The 19,346-nt window shown below is 40.6% G+C and overlaps 1 protein-coding gene across 1 annotated transcript; it reads left to right on the forward strand.

Moving 5' to 3' along the window:
- Positions 1-35: 35 nt before the first annotated feature.
- MRPL32 (mitochondrial ribosomal protein L32) lies at positions 36-1,085 on the forward strand (the record flags this gene model as incomplete). Its single annotated transcript, XM_010001544.1, has 2 exons — positions 36-224; positions 831-1,085. Coding segments are annotated over 2 exons (444 nt in total), but the record flags the coding sequence as incomplete, so codon positions are not given.
- Positions 1,086-19,346: the final 18,261 nt, after the last annotated feature.

Genomic DNA, 19,346 nt, shown 5'->3' on the forward strand with positions numbered 1-19,346 from the left:
GGGGGGTTGGGTGCCACGAACGGCTTCTTGTTTTCCCTCCAGGGCCAGCGTTGGCTGCCCAGGCTCCAGCTTTCCTGCCACAGCCCGTAGGCCACACCAGCGACGGTGCCGAGGGGCCCAGCCTGCTGGATGGCGTCGTGTGGATGGCGGCGCCCAAGAAAAGGCGCACCATCGAGGTGAACCGCTGCAGGCGGAGGGACCCCAGTAAGCTCATAAAAGTCAAGGTAATCGCCACATTTCCGCGGGCCCACCGTCTGATCCGCTGCCAGTAACTTCGTTAGTGGCAAAGGAGCCGGTGAAAAAGCCATGGAGTAAGATTTATGCCAGTTAGTACCCATCTCACTTACTTTAGAGTACTCCCTGATAAACCTGTTTGGAATTTGTTTTATAAATAACCTTAAAGGCCACTGTAACCTTCAAAATACTTTATATAACAGGTACATTCATTATGTGACCATAGCCTGTGGTTAAATAAACAGTGACAATTTAAGTGCAAGCCAATAAAACATGAATTTTAGCAAAAATGCAGGCGTAAACAGAGAAGCTCTGCAGCTTTTGTGCATCTAATTGAGTCAACAGGTTTTTAGTCCTCCAGACATCAGTAGGTGTTGACTTCAAAGGCTGATTTTGGTAGTAATAGTCACACTTTAGTGGTAAGCATTTGACATAACCTTACAGAAAAACTACCTAGAAGAATAAATTTTGAAAGGGCAATTGAGTTTCTCTGGTTTTTGATTGAATAATTTTTAGTAATTTGTGGTTGTTCTGTATTTCTTGTGTTGCTGTTGTTCAAAGTACAGTATTTCCTATTTTCCACTGTCTTTTTTTAGAGGAACATAGATGTTTGTCCCGAGTGTGGAAACCTGAAACAGAAACACGTCCTTTGTGGCCATTGTTATGCAAAGGTCAAAGCAGAAACACGGCTCATACGGATGGAAATAGGTAAAAAGGAAGGAGGACCATTTAATGCCCCAACAGTAGAGACTCTTGTCCTTTATGATGGAGAAAAGCCCACGGAAAAAGATGAAGGCAAACGGATCATTGAAAGAGCCAGGAAACGTCCATCTTGGTTTGTTGAAAATTGATGCTGTTGAACTGTAGCTAACAAAAAACAGTTGCTGTGGCAAGAAAGATGGTGATTTATTTTTGAGATTGTTTTCCTTCTTTTGTTCACTCAATGTTGAGACAGAAAGTCTGTGAACTTTTAGGGAGCCTGTTAGAATTATGTGTCATACCAGCTGGTGTTGCAGTCATTTGTTGTTTCTGTAGCAGGCAGTGGGCACTGCTGCTCAGTGATACATCATAGCAGTCAACAATTAAAGAGAAATCATAATCTACTTTGGGTTTGGACATCTGCATACAGTATACTGAATAATCCGTATGCTAATGTTCTATTCTGGATTTGTAAATAACTTTTTTTAACAAAGGAAATACATTCACAGGTGTTATAATAAAATATGTTAAATTTCCCAGGGAAACCCGCTTTCTGGTTCTGACTGCTGCTCTTTTGGAGGGGAAAAAAAAAAGGGGGAGGGGTAGAAATTTCAAAACCAATTTTGATTAGATGCAAAGGGTATTTACAAGGAAAGATACAGTTATTTTGTTATTTCTAAGGCTCTTAACAGAATCTGTCTTAACTGGATCTCTCCACAATTCTGCTGTTTGAGATACTCTGTGATATCCCTGTTTTTGAGCAAAATAGCAGTTGTCATGATGTATTTGCACTTCTGTATTGGACTGAAAGTTAAGTGTTTCTTGCCAGTATACAAAATAATTTTGTCTTAAAAGGTTGTGGAAAGTCTGTTTCCCTCCTCAAAGTGCACTTGATTTCTTGAGTGAAATATCGAATTTAAATATACTGACTGGAAATCTGTAAATGTGACAAGGATCAAAGCTGGTTCTTTGCAGCCATTGCTATTAAGTAGCCTGGGTGGTCAGCGGCTGCTTGGAAAACCTCGAAGAGCAGCGGTGCCTTCCTGTCCTGAGTCTTCTGCAGAGAGGGGCCAGCTCTGCCCTCTGCTGTCCGCTGATCCTCTTCAGTGGTGCAGTCGCAGCACCTCGCTGCGGGGCTCACTTCGGTTTTAGACACCACCGTAGCACTACTGCATTTAAGATGAAAACTGGTTTCAAGTTTAGGTTGGGATTTCAATATACAAACGGTACTGTTGGATGTTACTTTTCAGCCAGTCGAGTAGCTATTTGCTGCCAAAAAAATGCAAACCAGCTCCTACCCCTGGCTGAGTTGCCTCTTTGTTTCCTCGGTGCTTGAGTGTATCTGCTCCTGTGCTGTCCTGTTCTGGGGAGCTGTGCTGACAGAGAACTGTTTCCTGGCTTTCTGCAGCTTGGTTTTTGGTGGGTACCTCGCTGTATCTTCACCCATGTCAGGGTCAGAGAGGGACAGTGTGCGCAGTAGGAATATAGAAGTGGAGGATGCAGGACCAGGCTTTCCAGAATAGCCTTCATTTGCATATCAGCCAATTATGCATGCTTAAGGAGTGGGCTCGTGTGTGCTGTAGCACTTCACTTCTGCTTTCCTCGCTCTGGATTCCATGTTCTGCAACATAACTGGTAGGAGCAGATGTTAGGGGAGATGTAACATTTCCTCCTTACTCTAAGGGAATAATGCAAGCTGAGACGTGTAAATTGATGCTATTTAGTTGACAGTATCCACGCAAACAACAGAAGGTCTTTTCAGTTGTCCAAACAGAATTTATTCCAGCCCTTTTGTTTTTCACTTGTTCAGAACTGAAGCCCATAAAACGTGGCAAGCAGGAGGCAGAGTGGAAGGCTTACATTTGAGAGAGCTGCATGGGATGAGACTGACATACTGGAGGTGAGATCAGTCAAGCCATAAGACAGATACGTTGTCCTGAAGGAGAGGTGTGTTTGTATTTTATGGAGAGGTGGAGGGTTTTTCTTTCTTTGTCCACATAAGACCAATTAGGCCTTAGTATTTTAGTTGCCTTTTATATAGTTCGATAGCCCCCCTGGCATCGGCTCGTGACATTTCTATATATATATTAATCTATTTTTATATATTTATATTTTTGGCAAAGGTTCTGTAGAGAAATAAGTGAAATTAGTCTGGGATATTGAGAGTCATGGGTCAATTTCTCAGAAACACAAGAGGTATTAAAAAAAAGCGAACTATTTTTCTGTAAACATGAGAGAGGCTGTGGTTTCTGCTAATGGAATTATAATTGGCAGATACTGCATTAGTTTATTATAGCATCAGTGAAGCAATGAAGATGCTTTACAGTAGAGTTCTTAGGAAACATGACTGAAGTTACAGTGTCAACAATAGAGGGTATAAAATACTTGCAGGGTCATGGTTAGGTAATGATTCATTTCACGGCCATACTGCTTATGTTAGTGCTGCATTTGTACAAGCCTGAGATGAGGAGATGCTTGATAATGTTTCATATTGGCTTCTGAGAAATCTGAGGGAAAGAAGTCATTAAAATGTTCATGGTCTCTAAAAGAAAAAAAAAAAGTGAATACTGATAAATATTGAAGATCCATATATATAATTTTTACAGTGCTAGTTAATATTCCGAGAAAGAAAATGTCTGAAGTGAGAGTCAGAACAGTTTGGTTTAAATGACTTTTCCTTCAAAAGGTGTAAAGCTGACTTTCATAGGTTCATTTTATTAACCTGGACAATACAAAGCTCCATTACTTAAAAAAATATATATCCAAAATTCCTTTAAAACACGTAACACAGTCTGTTACTTCAAATAAAACCTAATTTAATGTAGTTTTGAAATACAAATCTAAATACCTCTAATATAGAAAAATACACTTTTTTAAACAGTGTAAATTAAAACATTGGGAACCCCTAAGTAGTTGAAAAAGACATTCTTTTGTGTCCAAAAATTTTGTATTATTATATACGTTATATTTTATTGCATTTCTTCTAGAAGTATTTTATTTTAAAATTATTTTATTTCACATTTGAGAAAGAACCAGGAAGATGATGTCCTAAAATACAAGCATGCAAGTTGCTAAACAATTTTGTATCATGCTAAGACCTGCAGAGATAGGGGTGATCTCTATGATACCATAATCGATCACTGCCAGAGGCTGACAAACCATCATCTCCCATTTAACAAGGGAATTTTAATAACAGGTTTCTGCTCAGTTCTCATCTATTCTCTTGACCACACTTTGGCACTTATTATAAAATACACTTCTTTAAAGCACTAGGTGGCAGAGGAGTGTAGCTTTCTGGTAGTTGCAAAGTCTCCTGTGAGATAGGAAACTATGTCAGAATCATGAAGTTTGCTCCTGTGTAAACAAAAGATCTGCAAAAGACTGATTTTGCTAAGTACAAAGAAAAATACAGTAGTTGTTATGAGACAAACTAATCTATTGTAATACATTGTTCTGACCAAATTTAATTAGATCTATACTGAGAATTAACATGCTGGCTTTTTTGTATATGTATGCACTTCTGCTTTTTGCTGAATTATTTGAAATTGCAGTTGTTCCTGTCACTTTCCCCTAAAGAAATAGTGTAGGGGTTTTTCCACCTCTTATTTAGGAGACAGCTTTCTAAATGTTGTTGGTTTGTATGCCTGGTATATTCAGTTAGTGAATGTTTTATTTATGCAGCTAGAAAGTCATGCAAATAATAGGTCAGATGGCATTCCAATAAATTTCAAGGTATAACTGCCTGGAATTTGTAGAGCCATAAGGATCAATTTTCAAACAGCAGACACAAAGTGGAAAGAAAAGTAAACCAATGTGGTGTTTAAATGAATAACAGTTGCTCAGAAGGGAGTAGAAGACTGTGCTTCATCCAAGTTTTAAAATGTTTTGGGAGCCCACGAGTAATAAAAGTGCCTATATCTTTTGAACTTAAGTCCTTTAAACTGTTTTTAGATAAAATCCTTCTTTCACCTCGTAGGACTGCATCATGTATAATTTACAGTGAATGTGGATCAGTAAATAGAAGTTGTTTTTAAGTAATGTGCCTCACTCTTAGCCTGCCTAAGACTTTAAGAATGGGGCCAAAATGGGAGGAAAACCAATCAAAAGGGATGGAAAACCAATCAAAGGAAGTAGGCTATGCAGCAGTAATGGATGTAGTTTTGCCTACTCTATGCATATTGCTAGGAGGTTATGTTGAAGTCAGTGAAGTGTAATTCAAGGCAGAATTTGGTCAAATATACTGGAAAACTGGACATATGGATGTATGCAAGCATATATTTTTAATGCAGAGCATATACCTCTGAAACTAGTGCTGGATACCAACAGGACTGAGTTTACACCTGAAAACTAAGTTTGCATTTGATGAATGTAATAATTTGGGTCTAATCAGTTACATTGATCTTTTGATCACAAAAATTGTCAGAGGGCTGGAGCACCTCTCCTATGAAGAAAGGCTGAGACACTTGGGGTTCTTCAGCCTGGAGAAGAGAAGGCTGTAGGCAGAGACCTTTTTGTGGCCTTTCAGTTTCTTCAGGAGGCTTATAAAAAGATGGAGACAGACTTTTTAGTAGGGCCTGTTGCAATAGGACAAGGCTTAATGGTTTAAAATTAAAAGACTAGATAAAAATAATAATTTTTGTACAGTGAGGGTGGTGAAACACAGGAACAGGTTGCTCAGAGACATGGTGGAAGTACCATCCCTGGAAACATTAAAGGTTAGGTTGGATAGGGCTCTGAGCAACCTGGTTTAATTGAAGATGTCCTTGCTTACTGCAGGGGGTTGAACTAGATGACCTGGAAAGGTCCCTTTAAATGCAAACTAGTCTATGATTCTATGATTGGAAGGAATTAAAGTATCCTGTCTCTTATTTCCCCTGTTTGTGGACAACGTGCATATTGAGAAGAAAAGGTGGAGGATTCATTTCAAGCTGCATGTGCCAGTTAAACGTATGAAGAGCAAAGATTAAACTGCTCTGGAGCAAAAGACTCATAACAAAAGCTTTTGTGGAATTACCAGTGTATGAGATTTGGCAAGGATTTCTCTAAAAGTTCTCATTGCACAAGCATATAGAAATGTTCTGTCTGATATGCCCTGGATATAGGCTTGGTTAATCCTTCGTGTGTCCTAAATGTAGGAACCAGATCATGAGGCTCAAGAGGCACATAAAATGCGTGTGTCGTGGTGTAGGAAGGACAGTCAGTCCCTACTTACACCGCTGACACAGCCTTTACATCCATTTCCAAGCTACACTAATGCTGTTTCTATTCCCAGCCCCATCACACAGTCTCATCAACTTGTCTAGCAATGTGCCTTACAGCTTTATTTTCCATTATGGTCTAGCTCTAGATCACGTTATGTTAAATACTTCCAGTGGAACTAAGGGTTTTTGAGCAGGCTATTGGAAAGATGTATGTTTGATTTTATAATCTGGGATTAATACTAAATACCAAGAAGAGTGGTTTTAAAGGGGCTGTGCTGACTAGCATGAGGCTAAAACTGACAAAACTAGTCCTGTAGGAAAAGTTCGTTCTAAATATATCAAGTTCTGAAACTCCTGCTCAGTCATCATCAGGTCAGGCAAAGCATCTAAAGTGTTTTGAAGAATAATATCCAGTTTTGGTCCAATTAAATATATCTTGTATAATTCTGTCACTCTTAAACAGGATAAATGATACCTTGATCTTCAAAAAGTCATTGATTTCCATAGGATTTCTTTTAAAGGAAGTAGGAATTCCAAGTGACTGAGACAGGCAATGAAGCTGTTCTATTACACTTAATGAGATCACAAGAACAGTTTTTTTAATTGAAATCAAGGAAATAAAAAATTAAGCCTCTCAGTTGCCAACATCCATTGTGATACTTCACTTGAGCCCATGAGTCTAGCCCTGCCATAGTCCATTGGATAATTTATGAATGAAAACTATAATCTTGTAGGAGTTCAGGAGAATGCTGAGACATTTTCCCTACCTCCAAATGAATCCTCAGATATTTTGTCCAGCATAGAGTAGATTACTATAAAATTAGCATGAAAAAGGAATGGAGGAAGGGAAAATGAGGGACTTAATTCGGGTCTGGAGATCAATAAGGTACAGTCATTGGCAAGTATATGAAAGTAGGAGGCATCCTGTTTCTGTGTGTGCAAGGAGGTACTGCAAGAAACTTGGCCTGCGTTGTGCAGCTGAGTGAGCAGCTGCAAAGTACTCGTGTGTGGCACTGCAGAAATGGATGGCATAGCAAATAGCACTCCATCATGCATCACTTTCATGTTAGCTGTTTATATTGGAAACTAAATGCCACGATTTCTACTTGACAGCTGGTAAACTGAGGTGCAGTAGGAGCAAGTGAATTCCTCAGAATTGCTCCCTCAGTCAATGTCAGAGGAAGAAACTGAAGCTATTTGCAGATTATCAGATAGTTGTAGTATCTGCTGTATCACAGGTTAGGGAATAATGACAATTATCACAGGCAATGGCTATTAATCTAGCTAGGTTTTTGTTTTCATCAAGTAAACTACTGCAAAGATAGTATGTATACAAATATTTGTCAGGACATAGGCCCCTGAGGGCATTTGTCCAGAGCTCCTCAGATAATCTGGAAATCTGATTTATTCCTAAATGATGCTGCTTTTTTTTTTCCTTTCACTTGAGAACAGGAGGAAAAACAGTGATTTTTGCAGGAAGCTTCTGAGGACATCAGACTCAGTCGCTTCTCATCTGCAGAAGAGTGTCTTACCCTAAACAAAAAGCCATTCTGTGCAGTATGGTTATTTATAAGAGTATGACTCAGCTGGATAACAGTGGCAGAATCTGTCCTCAGAAATTTTTTAATGTATGAATCTGAAAATAAGTCTGGTCCTAGAGAAATCCTAAATTTCTCCTCCACAGATTAAATTCCTTTGGTCCAGGAATAAGGTGCCTTCTTTGTCTGCTATATACAAGACATTTGTCTAACAGGAAAAAAAATAACCAGCCCCAAAATTACAGGCAATTAAACTGTTAAAGAAAACCCCAAGAACATAAGATCAGGGATCATTCACCAGCAAAACCAGCCAGTACCAATGTGCAAAGAATTGGTTTAGATCACATGTCAAAGAAAACCTTTTTCCATTGAGACACTTCACGCTGAAAAAAAATGGAGGAAGATAATTTGCTATCTCTTTCCCCCTTTTCTTTCCTATCAAAGAGATGTACTTTGCTTTCAAGCCACCAGAGTGTATCTTCCTCATCCTGCTGATTTGGCAGATGGCTGGGATCCCTGAATCTGTTGCTTAGGTTATGAGTAGCAGATTCAACAGGCAATTGATTAAGAATAGGTGATGCAATTCTTTTCAGTTTATTGATGCCCTAATGACCCTAATTGCATAGACATTGGCTTTGTTAATATGATATTCAAGAATGCTATCTGTATGAGGAATATAGCAATTGAAGAAGAAAAAAAGAAAAGGACTCCATATTCTTCTTTGGCAGATCTTATAGCCACATTCAGATCTGAGAAATATGAAGGAGAATCTGAGACTTTAAGTAAGATTCCTTTCTTTCCAAAAATAAAGCTGAAATGAAAAAAATATTATTAAAAATTATGATAAATACCTTTCACTCAGTTTTCATAAAAGGCCAAGCCTCTGGAGTTTGAAAAATAAAAATATGGAAGCTACTTGCTGAATTCAAAGCTGGAGAGACCATTGTCAGGCAGGTTGCTTTTTGTGCATACTATATCCACATCCCAGTAGAATTCCTCTTACATGTCTGTAGTTAGTGTTAATTATGACCACAAGTAGGTTTCATTAATAATGCAAGCAGCAGAAAAAGTCACAAGAAAAATGGAGAGTTACAAGCCCCCTGCTTCAACAGTAAAATCCATAGTTACTTTGGTGAATAATAGATATTAACATTTTTCCACTAGTCATCTTCCCTTCAGTGGTTGCCATAACCCATGGTCCTTAGTGGGTATGTTTCCAATAATTTCCCCTGTCTGTGCCTCTGCTTTCCATCTACAAAATAGGGATCATAACAATCTCATGACACCCCCATGGAGCTCTGTCAGGAGTCTGTTTTCTTAAGCTATCTATATGCTAAAGATCAGAGTGCAGGCGTGGGTGTCATCAGCAGAAAAGCCCAGTGCACCCAGAAGTCCACCTTGCCTAGTGGACTAGGTATCGCTGGCAGAGCCTGTTTTCATAATGTTGATCACTGGGCACTGGTGCCCTCTTCAGCTTCTAGAGAGGTCCTCTAACATAGAAATAATCATTCCTCAAGTTCTTCGCACTCATGCTACTGGATCCTGGACTGACGGTCTCAGAGGAGTCGTTGTGGAAAATAATTATTCAAGCTGATTGCATGAATAACAAGCAAGTACAAAGCCTCATGGAGATGGCACAAACCACATCTTCATTTAGTTGCATGCAGGCAGCTGCAGCAGCCTTGTGCTTACGTGTGGTCTGTGTGTTTTGCTGATTGTGCCATGCGCTGTGGCCTCTAAATGGTAAAGGACATTCTGCCATACTCAGTGGCCAATGGAAGTGTGTACTCAGATCCTGAGGAGGCAGGATGCAGTGGAGGCAGTCCCTAGCCGAGGGCAGCTGTCTCTTTTCCACCCATCAACCACCACCATTCACAGCAGGCTTGGCTTACACAGAGCATAAAGATTCTTGAATCTGTGCTGAGATCAGAATGGAATGCAGCACCAAGCAGTTCCCCCTTACCCAACTTCCTGCTGTTATTGGAGAGAATGTGGACCTGAGATCTTTAAATTTCAGCTTTTTGAAGTGTACCATAGTGCTTCTCTCAATGAAATAGTCAGAAGTATGGGGAATATTTGACAGGCTAGGCATCAACTTTTAGTCCTCTTCCTGCTGCAGGAGCTGTCAGCTATCATTTTCCATGGCCTGCTCAGTGCTCTGCTCTTCTGGACCCAATCCACTAGGCAATTCTTGCTATAGTGCCTGAATAGGTAGAATTTTGCATTATAATTTGGCCATGTTGAATTTCCCTGTGCTGCTTACCCACTGCCAAAATATGCATAGCTTTGGCATGCGTTGTGATTTCCCAACCTAATAACTCACTTTCCCCATTTGAAATTTCAAGAAAACACTAACCATTGGACACCTATTTTAAAAGAAGTTCTTCCATTCCATACAGCCCAATTGTCTTAGTACCTTCCTCCTATTTTCTGTGTATGACCTCGAGATTAATTTCACCTTTGGTAAACCATTGATCTAAGCAGCATACATGGGGATAAGTGTGGTTCCATATTTCCAGCCAACCTGCTTCTGGGCTCTGCATTAGTCCCTCCAGATTTTGCGTTACGTAAATTCATGGAGGGCAGAGGTTAATCAGTATTCTCAGATTTCATCCATTTTAGCTTGAAAAATTCTGGACTGGCACATTTCCTGCTTTCTTCCTTGGTCATTTTCCAGTAAAGCAAAACAATGAGCCAAAGCTCAAGACCTGGTGAACAAATTGGTGCAGTTTTCTTTCATCATTCAGTCTCCAAGATAGTCAATAAACATGGAGGACTCTCTGTACCATGTTGACTTCTTTCCACTTTGCATTTTCCTTTAAAAAAAAAAGGACATTGGGCTTTTGTGAAATACAGCTCCTACAAAAGAATGCTTTGTGTCTGCACAGCTCCAGCAGCAGCAATACGTAACACTAACAACAATGAAGAGTTCATGCTGATGGGGACCCTCCATTTGCTTACCCAGAGATATGTGTATTCAGTGTTTTGTATTGCTGATCAGCTGGAAAGACAGCAGCAGTGTATAGAAGCAGAGATCTGATGCATCTCTCATAGTGCTGAAACTAATATGGCTTTATATCTTATTTTAGCTACAGAGGAAGTCCGACAGCCGTGGGGGATTATCAGAAAAGCAGCAGTATGGAAATGTGTATGAAGGGGGAAGGGAAATGAACAGTTGGAGAATACTCAGCACTGGCACTCTATAGGGAGAGCAGAGATCTCATCATAAGTACTAAGATCTCATTGTAAGTGCATTGATCTCATAGGGTTGTGAAAAGAGAACATGGATTGATCATTTTGGGCCACGACCAGTTGTGGATTTTATATCCCATCGTGACGAGCATGATTTTGATTTGCTTGTCATGTAGTGTAGCTGCCTGAAATACCTTTGAATCAGTTTAAGCCCTGGTTTTCTCAAAAGTCAGCAGAAAGCCTCATTTTGTAATCAATTAAGGTTTTTTATATTGTATCAATGTATGAAAAGTTTTTTAATTAGCCAGCCACTTTCCTTGAGGGGTAAGGTTTTTTTCTACTACTTATTCACACATATTTCATATATTCTTCTAAGTAGGGGAAAATTGTCTTAAAACATTAAGAACTGTTATTGGCTAAACAAATTCTGTAACAAAAAATTAATTACTTCATTGCCTTGTTCAGAAATTCTTTTCAAGTGGATGACCTTGTCGCAAATGAATAACTGGAAATGTGGATCAGTATGGAAGCATACATGCTTATTTAGCAGCTGAAAGAAAGCTTCAATAAGGATAGTTAATGACACAATTTTAAAGTGCCGTTTTACTTTCTCTCTGCCTTTTCATGCATAATCCCAGATCCATTCTCCCTCTTGCTTTCCACATTCCTTTGTCTCAGTGAAGCTATGAGCTTTGTTTCACTGCTCCCACATCTCTGATCCATGTGTTAGGTATTCATGCTTTGTGTATTTTTTTCTAAGGATTTCTCTTTTTAATCTCTAGCTATTGTATGAAACCCTTATCTTTATCCCCACTGAAGTTTGAGATAGCCCACACTCATCCCAAGCTCCTGAAAACAAACCTTTCCTTGTTCTTCTGATGTCTTGCCTCCATGTGTTTGGACCTGGTGTTTCCATTCAGCATATAAAAAGACAGTCAGTTTACTGGGGAAGCCACAAGAACATCCAAAGGCTTTGTTCAGGAAAGGTGATGGGAAGTTTTAATAAGATGGAAAAACACAAAGGCAAAGAGGGAGGGAAGCAGGGAGGGAAGAAGGGAAATCTTGTATGTTCAGAGATGCAAGATTAGGCTCAGATGGAGAATTGCTCCAGGACTCGCTCTCCCAGGCATTGTGTGTGCCCAGCCCCAGCCACATTCCTAGAGTGCTCCACCTCACATGCTCCCTTGCAGGTTCTTCCACTGTTCTATTTAATAATTTAACTAGGAATATTAAGCAACTACTGCATTATTGAAGGTGTAATTAAACTGGCAAGAGCTGAGGGGAGCATGTTAGCGTTTTCTTAGCCAAACCAAAATCTGTTTCCCTGTGAAAAGAAATGTCACAGCTAAATCTGGTTACTACCTAGAACCTGCTCCCACTCTGTCCATTATTTAATGGAGGGATGCTGATGCACCTGTGCAGTAGTTGAGAGTATGGGTGGTGAGTCTTCAGCAAAGACACCCAGCTGTTTGGAAGGTGACCCAACTTCTGGCACTACAGGGGGTGGAAAAAAGCGCTCATCCTCCATTTCATTTTTTTGTGTAGTAGTGGTAGTGAGCTCCTGTTTCAAGGCAAGGTCATATTCCTACATACAGCTCTGGGTAAATATTGAGCTATTGTATGCAAAAATTGAGCAGCCTCTGTACTGCAGATTAATATAGACAGTGAAACTGCTTCGTGGTTGCCTGAGGTTCCCCTAAGGTAGAGATAAGGAGCTCACAGTTTTGCCCTGTGCATAGTAGAATCCTTCAAGGTTGTGACTTCAGTTGTGACAAAGATATAATTCAGCTCAGCAAGATTAGGCCTGTTCATGAAGCAAAGTTTATCTTAGATGGGCTTCCTTTCTGAAAGACTTTGGTTAATCTTGACTGTCTTGCTGTAGCCTAAGAACACGTAATCCAGCTGTGGAAATCAGGTTTGACAGGATTTTATTTAGTATAGTAAACACTTGCTTTAATTCTGGGGTTTAATCATTCTGCAGCCGAGAGCTAAGTTGTGATGAAGTTGTGATGGGTGTCTTTATTGTTCAAGTTATTCTGGCTCCTATGGGACAAAATTGAACTAAAAATTGTGTATTTTCCTGCTTTGCCTCCTTAAATTCGAGTTTATTACTATATTTAACAGGAGATGGCATTTCCCTGGGAATTCTTTATCCCCCCTACATTATTTTTTGCTGCTTATCTGGTTTTGGTTGGACATTTTTAGTTTGCCCATCTTTCTTCCTCTGAAAAGGAAGAAAGATTGTATTAATAAGGTACTGCTGGTATAACCTTCCCTTCACAGAAGATTGGGTCAGACAAACAGAATGAGGAACATCTGTCTTCACTTGCTCCAGTGCAGACATGGCCTTCTCCCTGCCAGTGTGGTGGAAGCAGAGTCTAAGTAGTGCTTGATCCTGTATTGTAGTGTGTCTGGTCTGAGTCACAATCTAGCTCCTAATTTTACTTTAAAGTAAAAAAAACAGAACACCTGTGTTGGGAAGAACCTGTGGGGAAACCTGTAGTCACAGGAGGAAAGCAGAAATCAAAAGATGTGGAGAAGTTGAGAGAAACTAATGAACTGGAATACTTCAGATATTTAAAAAAAACAACAGTCCAAGCACATTAAAATAAACAGGCCTATGTCTTCATAGGCAGAGGCTGCTTTGAAAATTTCACTTGCATTCTTCAGCTGCCTGTTTTGGTTTTTTGTTTGTTCTGACTTAACACTTTTTAACAGTTTACAACAACTGAGCATCCAACAAATTGTCCAGTCCATATCATCTTGAGAAAGTGGTGAAGTTAATTCACTGAGCAATTATTGCATGGCCTGAAATACGTCAGTAATAGTTTGATAATGAAAAACCAAGTATTGCCAGAGATAGTTAAAAGGCAAGTGAAATATGGTTTATTTTGTCATTGTGTAAATTGGTAAGGAACAGGACAGGTGACATAGGGAGAAGCTAAGCTTCCCCTCTAGTCCCTCTCAAGGTGTATAAAGACAAACATCATATTGTCAATGCTAGCAAGTTTTCTGGGAACATCTTAAAATAAATGATAAAGTTAAGAAGTTAAATGCATGAGATTCCTTAGGTAACTTCTGACCAATTGGTAGAGCTAAAATTGCTTCTGCAGAGGAAATCTAACCCACAGAAGTCTTGAACAAATATTCTCAGTGCTTCAGGCAATTACACGAGTTTCTCAGATAAACTATGATGTCCTCCTCTCTCTCTCTTCCTAACATCTTCTTTTCTGCTCCCTTTGTGGTGAGCTAAAAATGGTCTTTACCTCTCCAGCTTGAGATAAAACAGAGGCAATCTGCATTTCCACTTCACTGTATTTCCACTAGTCACTGTACTACTGACCTTCCACTAGACTAGACTAAATTTCTTCAGTAAAATCTTGAGTCTGTACTGAGCCAGCTGCCAAATATATTGCAGGTCACAAAGGCTGCCAGTCTGGTGGGTAAAGCAAGCACTGGGAATAAGAACACTTGTGATGAATAATGAAGAATGGGTATGCCAAAAAAGGATGCTAAATTAAACGGGGAGAAGAAACACAGAGGAGCTGAAGGCAGATACCAAGAGAGACCCAAGTCACTTCCCACTGAGCCAGCCTCATGTCCAGCAACCTTACTGGTGTGGGATGCTGAAGGCTAGAAAGGTTCCCTTCTGCTGCCATTGAGGCTGGGATGCAGGCTCCTCGAGCATGGTTGCCAAACTGCACACCAGGAGATTTGTAGACCCACAGCATTTTGAGGGAGACATTTACAAGAAGCAGCAGCTCCTACTGAGGGACAAACTTGGCAGAAAGGAGAGATGCTGTTCTCCGCAGAGGCACATCACACCAACAGTGTGTCTCCCACTGAGCTTTTGTCAGCGTGCTAACTTGGGAAAGAAAGATGTGGTCTGGCACATCAGCCTTGAAAGTTGCTGAACCCTTGATAAAACTGTTGCCTGCTGTAATAAGAAAACCTTCAGGACTTTTTCCTTTTATCCAAGTTGCAACAACCCTGCAGACACAGCTCCAGATCATGTTGTGTCTCTTCTGACCTCTTGTACATCAGCATCTAAGATGGGGAACTCTGTCTGCCACAGAGTCTGCCAGCAGGCCTCTTACTGCTCCCTCTTCTTGCAGACACTTGTTAAGTTTTCAGCTGTGGTTGTCCTTAGCCCATTGGCCCAGTTGTCCTTTGGGTAGAAAAGCTATTACTAACGATGTGATTTTATACTGCTTGATGCCAGCTTTTTTTTCCATCTCTCATAGTATCGCAGTATCACTGTGGTTGGAAAAGACCTTCAAGATCATCGAGCCCAACCACTACCCTAACTCTGCCACATCCACCACTAAACCTGCCCCCTGGCACCACATCTGTCTTTTTAGATGTCTCCAGGGATGGTGGCTCAGCCACCTCCTCGTACAGCCTGGATCACCCAGTCCACTCTCCCAGTGCCTCCTCGGTGCTGCTTTTGCATTCAGCAGGCCATGGAGTAATAAAGATGTGGTGTGGGTGACCACCTTAGACCCAAGAGGAAAAGCCTCTTGACTGGTCCCCACAAGCTTAAGAGAGGTCCATTTTAGGGACCTGTTAGAAAACAAACAATAAAACATTTTCAGGTAAGTAGGCACTTTTAACCTGAGGCTACAGACTAATGTCTGAGGGGCTAGGGGTACACTCTCCACCTCCAGGGGAAAAGAAGAAACAGAAACAACTCCCAAAGCCAGTGTGACTTTCACATCTGCTGGAAACAGGTCACTCAGGGCAAAGAAAATAAAATCCACTTTAAAATTACTCTATCCTAGAACAAGAAAAGAAAAAAGACTCTTTTTATTTGATTGCAAATATCATGGGGGGAGGGGAGTTCTTCCTGTTTCGTGCATTTTGTGGATGCTTAAAAAAAAATTAATTTAAACCCCAATTTTATTTTCCTAGAGGAAATAATCCCAGAAGAAACATTTGTTTCTTCTTCTATTCCTCTTACTCTTCTCAATGAAGATATTTGATGAGAAGATAGAACATATCCCTTCATCTCTGCTCCTCCCATTCTTGCAGCAATATTTTCAAGTCATAGGTCTCCACTGAGGTTTTGTTCTACTTTTTAAAAATAGAAGAAAGGAAAACAAAAATGTAGCTTCCAGTCAGCTCTTTCTTGTCCTTTCTCAGTACACCAAGGTAGATCTCTTATCTCTTATTCAGATTCAGTACACTTTTCCCACAAGTACCTGCATCATGGAACTCAGAAATGCAAAATCAAAACAACTGGGTTAGTTACTTGTACAGAATGCATAAAAAATTGACCTTCTTTGGAAGGGAAGCTGGGGGACGAATAAAGAAAAATACATCTTTGTTCTTAGAAAATTCTGTTGTCACATTTTCAGATGTGCAAAGTCATAGAAGTAGTGTGGTCATCTGAATCCCTGGTTTGATAATTCTCTGTGCTGTTTTTGAAAGGCAAAAATTTATCTAGGAGGAAAAACAAAACAATATCAGTGTAGCTGCTAGTTATGGGGTTTATACGAAGTCTTCTATACTGCCTTTTTCCCATGTATCCCATGAATGTGTAGAGTAGTAGTGCAGACTTGTTCCTCATAGTCTCAGTAACAGCCCTCAACTTGGGTTTGAGACAGTGTCTCGAGGGTTGAGAAGCAAATTCATCTTCAAGGCCACACAAGCGGTCACCTCTGGCACTGAGGCAGCCAACAGAAGTACTAGTTAGGGTTATTTAGGTTATAAGAGCAAATCCGTGTGGAAAAAATGGAGACCACTATTTCTTTGCAGCTTATCCCCCTACAAGTGACTGACTTGTTGCTGAAGTGGCTGGATGGATTCATGTTAACTTCCAAGGGAGGTGAACAGATGGATGGCACTGTGAGTGTTACCACAATGGAGGGAAACCCCGTTCTGAACTCAGGAAACTGTGGGTGTCCATCAAGAGAACAGCTTTGTGTTTGTTTATAAAAAAGCCAAAACATTAAGGTTTATCCAAGAAGTGACCTGCTTGTCAAGAGTGCTGCACAGAATGGGGTCAGGTTAAGCCAAATTGGTGAAATCCCAGATTTTATTTCCTACAGAATTTCTACAACTGCTCAAAAATTGTGTGTGCCAGTCTAGATGGGAAATCCACAAGGCTTGAACTTTTTTCAAAGGGGTTTTTGTAGTGAGACTTAAAACTCATAACACCTCAAATTGATTAGCTATATGTATATATACAGTGAAGTTTTGAAGGTGATGCATTCACTTGTGTTGAGGCTAAACAGGATGGGTTCCCAGGATATCAATACTAAAACAGCATTGTTTGAAATAAAGTCCAGATGATTCCTGAGACCCAGAAACTTTCACTGTTGACTGAAAACAGTGTTGTTAAAGGGCTAAAGTAGCAGGGCATTTTTAATTGTGGGTCTCCTAAAAAGGTCTAAATTGACATGTGGTAACCTCTTCTAGTTTTGCACATTTCTCACAGGGTGTTCCTGATTTTTTACTTGGTCTTGCATTTGTTTAAAGCATTGGCCTGGAATGCCAGTCTCACAAGCAGTTAGTCTGTAGGCAGCTGGAGACAGGGAGAGCTGCTGACACAGGGTGTTGTATTTGGAGTTCTTCAGCGTGCAAAAAAGAAGGCTCTGGGGACACCACATTGGTGCCGCCCAGTATATAAAGGAAGCTTGTAAGAAAGCAGGAGAGAGACTTTCTACCAAGGCCTGTAGAGACAGGACAAGGGGGAATGGTTTCAAAGTGACCACACACAGAAGAAGAGGAAGAAGTGGTATGTGGTATTTTCCAAAGTATGACACACAGAGATGACAAGCCACTTTCTGTCTTCTGACATGTTGTAGTCAGATGAGGGTAGATTTAGATTAGACATTAGAAAGAAATTCTTTACTGTTAGGGTGGTGAGACACTGGAACAGGTTGCTCAGGGAAGTTGTGGATGCCACCTTCCTGGAAGCGTTCATCAGGTTGGATGGGGCTTTGTGCAGCCTGGTCTAGTGGGAGGTGTCCCTGCTTATGGCAAGGGGGATTGGACTGGATGATCTTTAAGGTCCGTTCCATCCCAAACCATTCCATGGTTCTGAGATTTTGCTCCTTCTTCCACGGGGATGCAAGAACACAACTTGTGAAAATATGTTTACTGGAAATAAGAGGAAGTAATCTTTGGAAGCTATTTTGCTCAGGCTCCCTGATGCTGAAGGAAATGTAGATATGGTGGGTTGCAACTGCCTAAGGAGTCCTCCAACTGAAGGGAATCCTCTTATAGTATATGTTACAGCAGCTGTAGTGACTCCAGCTCTGTGCTGGGTTGCTGGGTGACGTGTTCCAAACGGCCTGAAAAAACTCAGAAAAAAGGAGCAGTGAGACTGGGAGAGACACTGTTACATTCTCTAGGCTTGGTATGGGGATCTAGGGCTGTGTGGTGTACCTGAACAGTCTTGGCTTTGATGTGATGCTCCCTGGGAGTCTGCAGCCTTCAGCCCTCTCTGGCAGTGCAGGTGAGGGGTTAGCTGGCTTTTCTTGAGAAGGTTGCAGCTCCTGCAGCAGCCAACAGAAGACAAACGCCTCCAGCTCCTACCTGGAGCTTTGGGTCACCCTGCTGAGCAGCTGCCAGGCCCATGGGGACTGTGTCAACATTAGGCACTGGTATCCACAGTGCATGAAACAAGTAGAAATTCTGACTGTCTGGAAAACTCTCCTGCAGAAAACAGTTTACCCAGTCATGCTTAACATCACAATCTCGGAAGCCAGTCTTTGCTGGAATGAAGAAAGAAGTATTCATTTAATAAATTATGAGGAGCAGCCTGACTCAATGCACAGCTTCTTAATAGTACTTGGCAGTGCTACTGCTTGTGATGATATCCTTAATGCATTTGCTGCTGAATAAGTAATAGATTTTGCCGATGCGATTACACGTTCTGCTCAACTCATTTTGCTTGGATACCAGGCATTTGCTTTCAGCAGGGTTATTTCATTGAAATGACCAGTATTGTACCCTCTATTTCTTTTTTGTTTCTATTAATTAATATGGCATTACTTGTTTGCAAGAGAAAAATTTAGTCCCTGGTCCCAAGAAGCATTTGCAAAGTATTAAACACAAGCCAGGTCACATTGATCCCTACAGATATTTGTATATGTTCAAGGACTATGCTGGATGCTTGCACATTAGCTGATTAATTTAAGAGGGACCTCTTTTTATTCTTGGAATTATTTTTATTTTTTTTTTTATGTGGAGCCAGTTCTGCTTGACTATATGGCAGAGGAAATGTCAGTCCTTCTACAAATTAGGATGACAGCATCTGTTTTCATTTGTTCACTTTAAACAACTAGCTCCACCTGAGCCTAAGTCAGGAGTCTGCTCTCTGAGGAAGCTTCAGCCACTGGCTAGAGGAGGAAATGGCATTGCACCTTCTCTTTGAAGACAACAGGTTTAGCTAGTGCATTCACCTACATAGAAGACCTCAGTTCAAAGCCTTCCCCTGTCTAAAAAATGTGACCTACATCTGCCAAAGCCCAGA

The sequence above is a fragment of the Chaetura pelagica genome, unplaced genomic scaffold (assembly GCF_000747805.2).
Source record: "Chaetura pelagica isolate M959 unplaced genomic scaffold, ChaPel_1.0 scaffold7, whole genome shotgun sequence".
NCBI lineage: Eukaryota > Metazoa > Chordata > Aves > Apodiformes > Apodidae > Chaetura > Chaetura pelagica.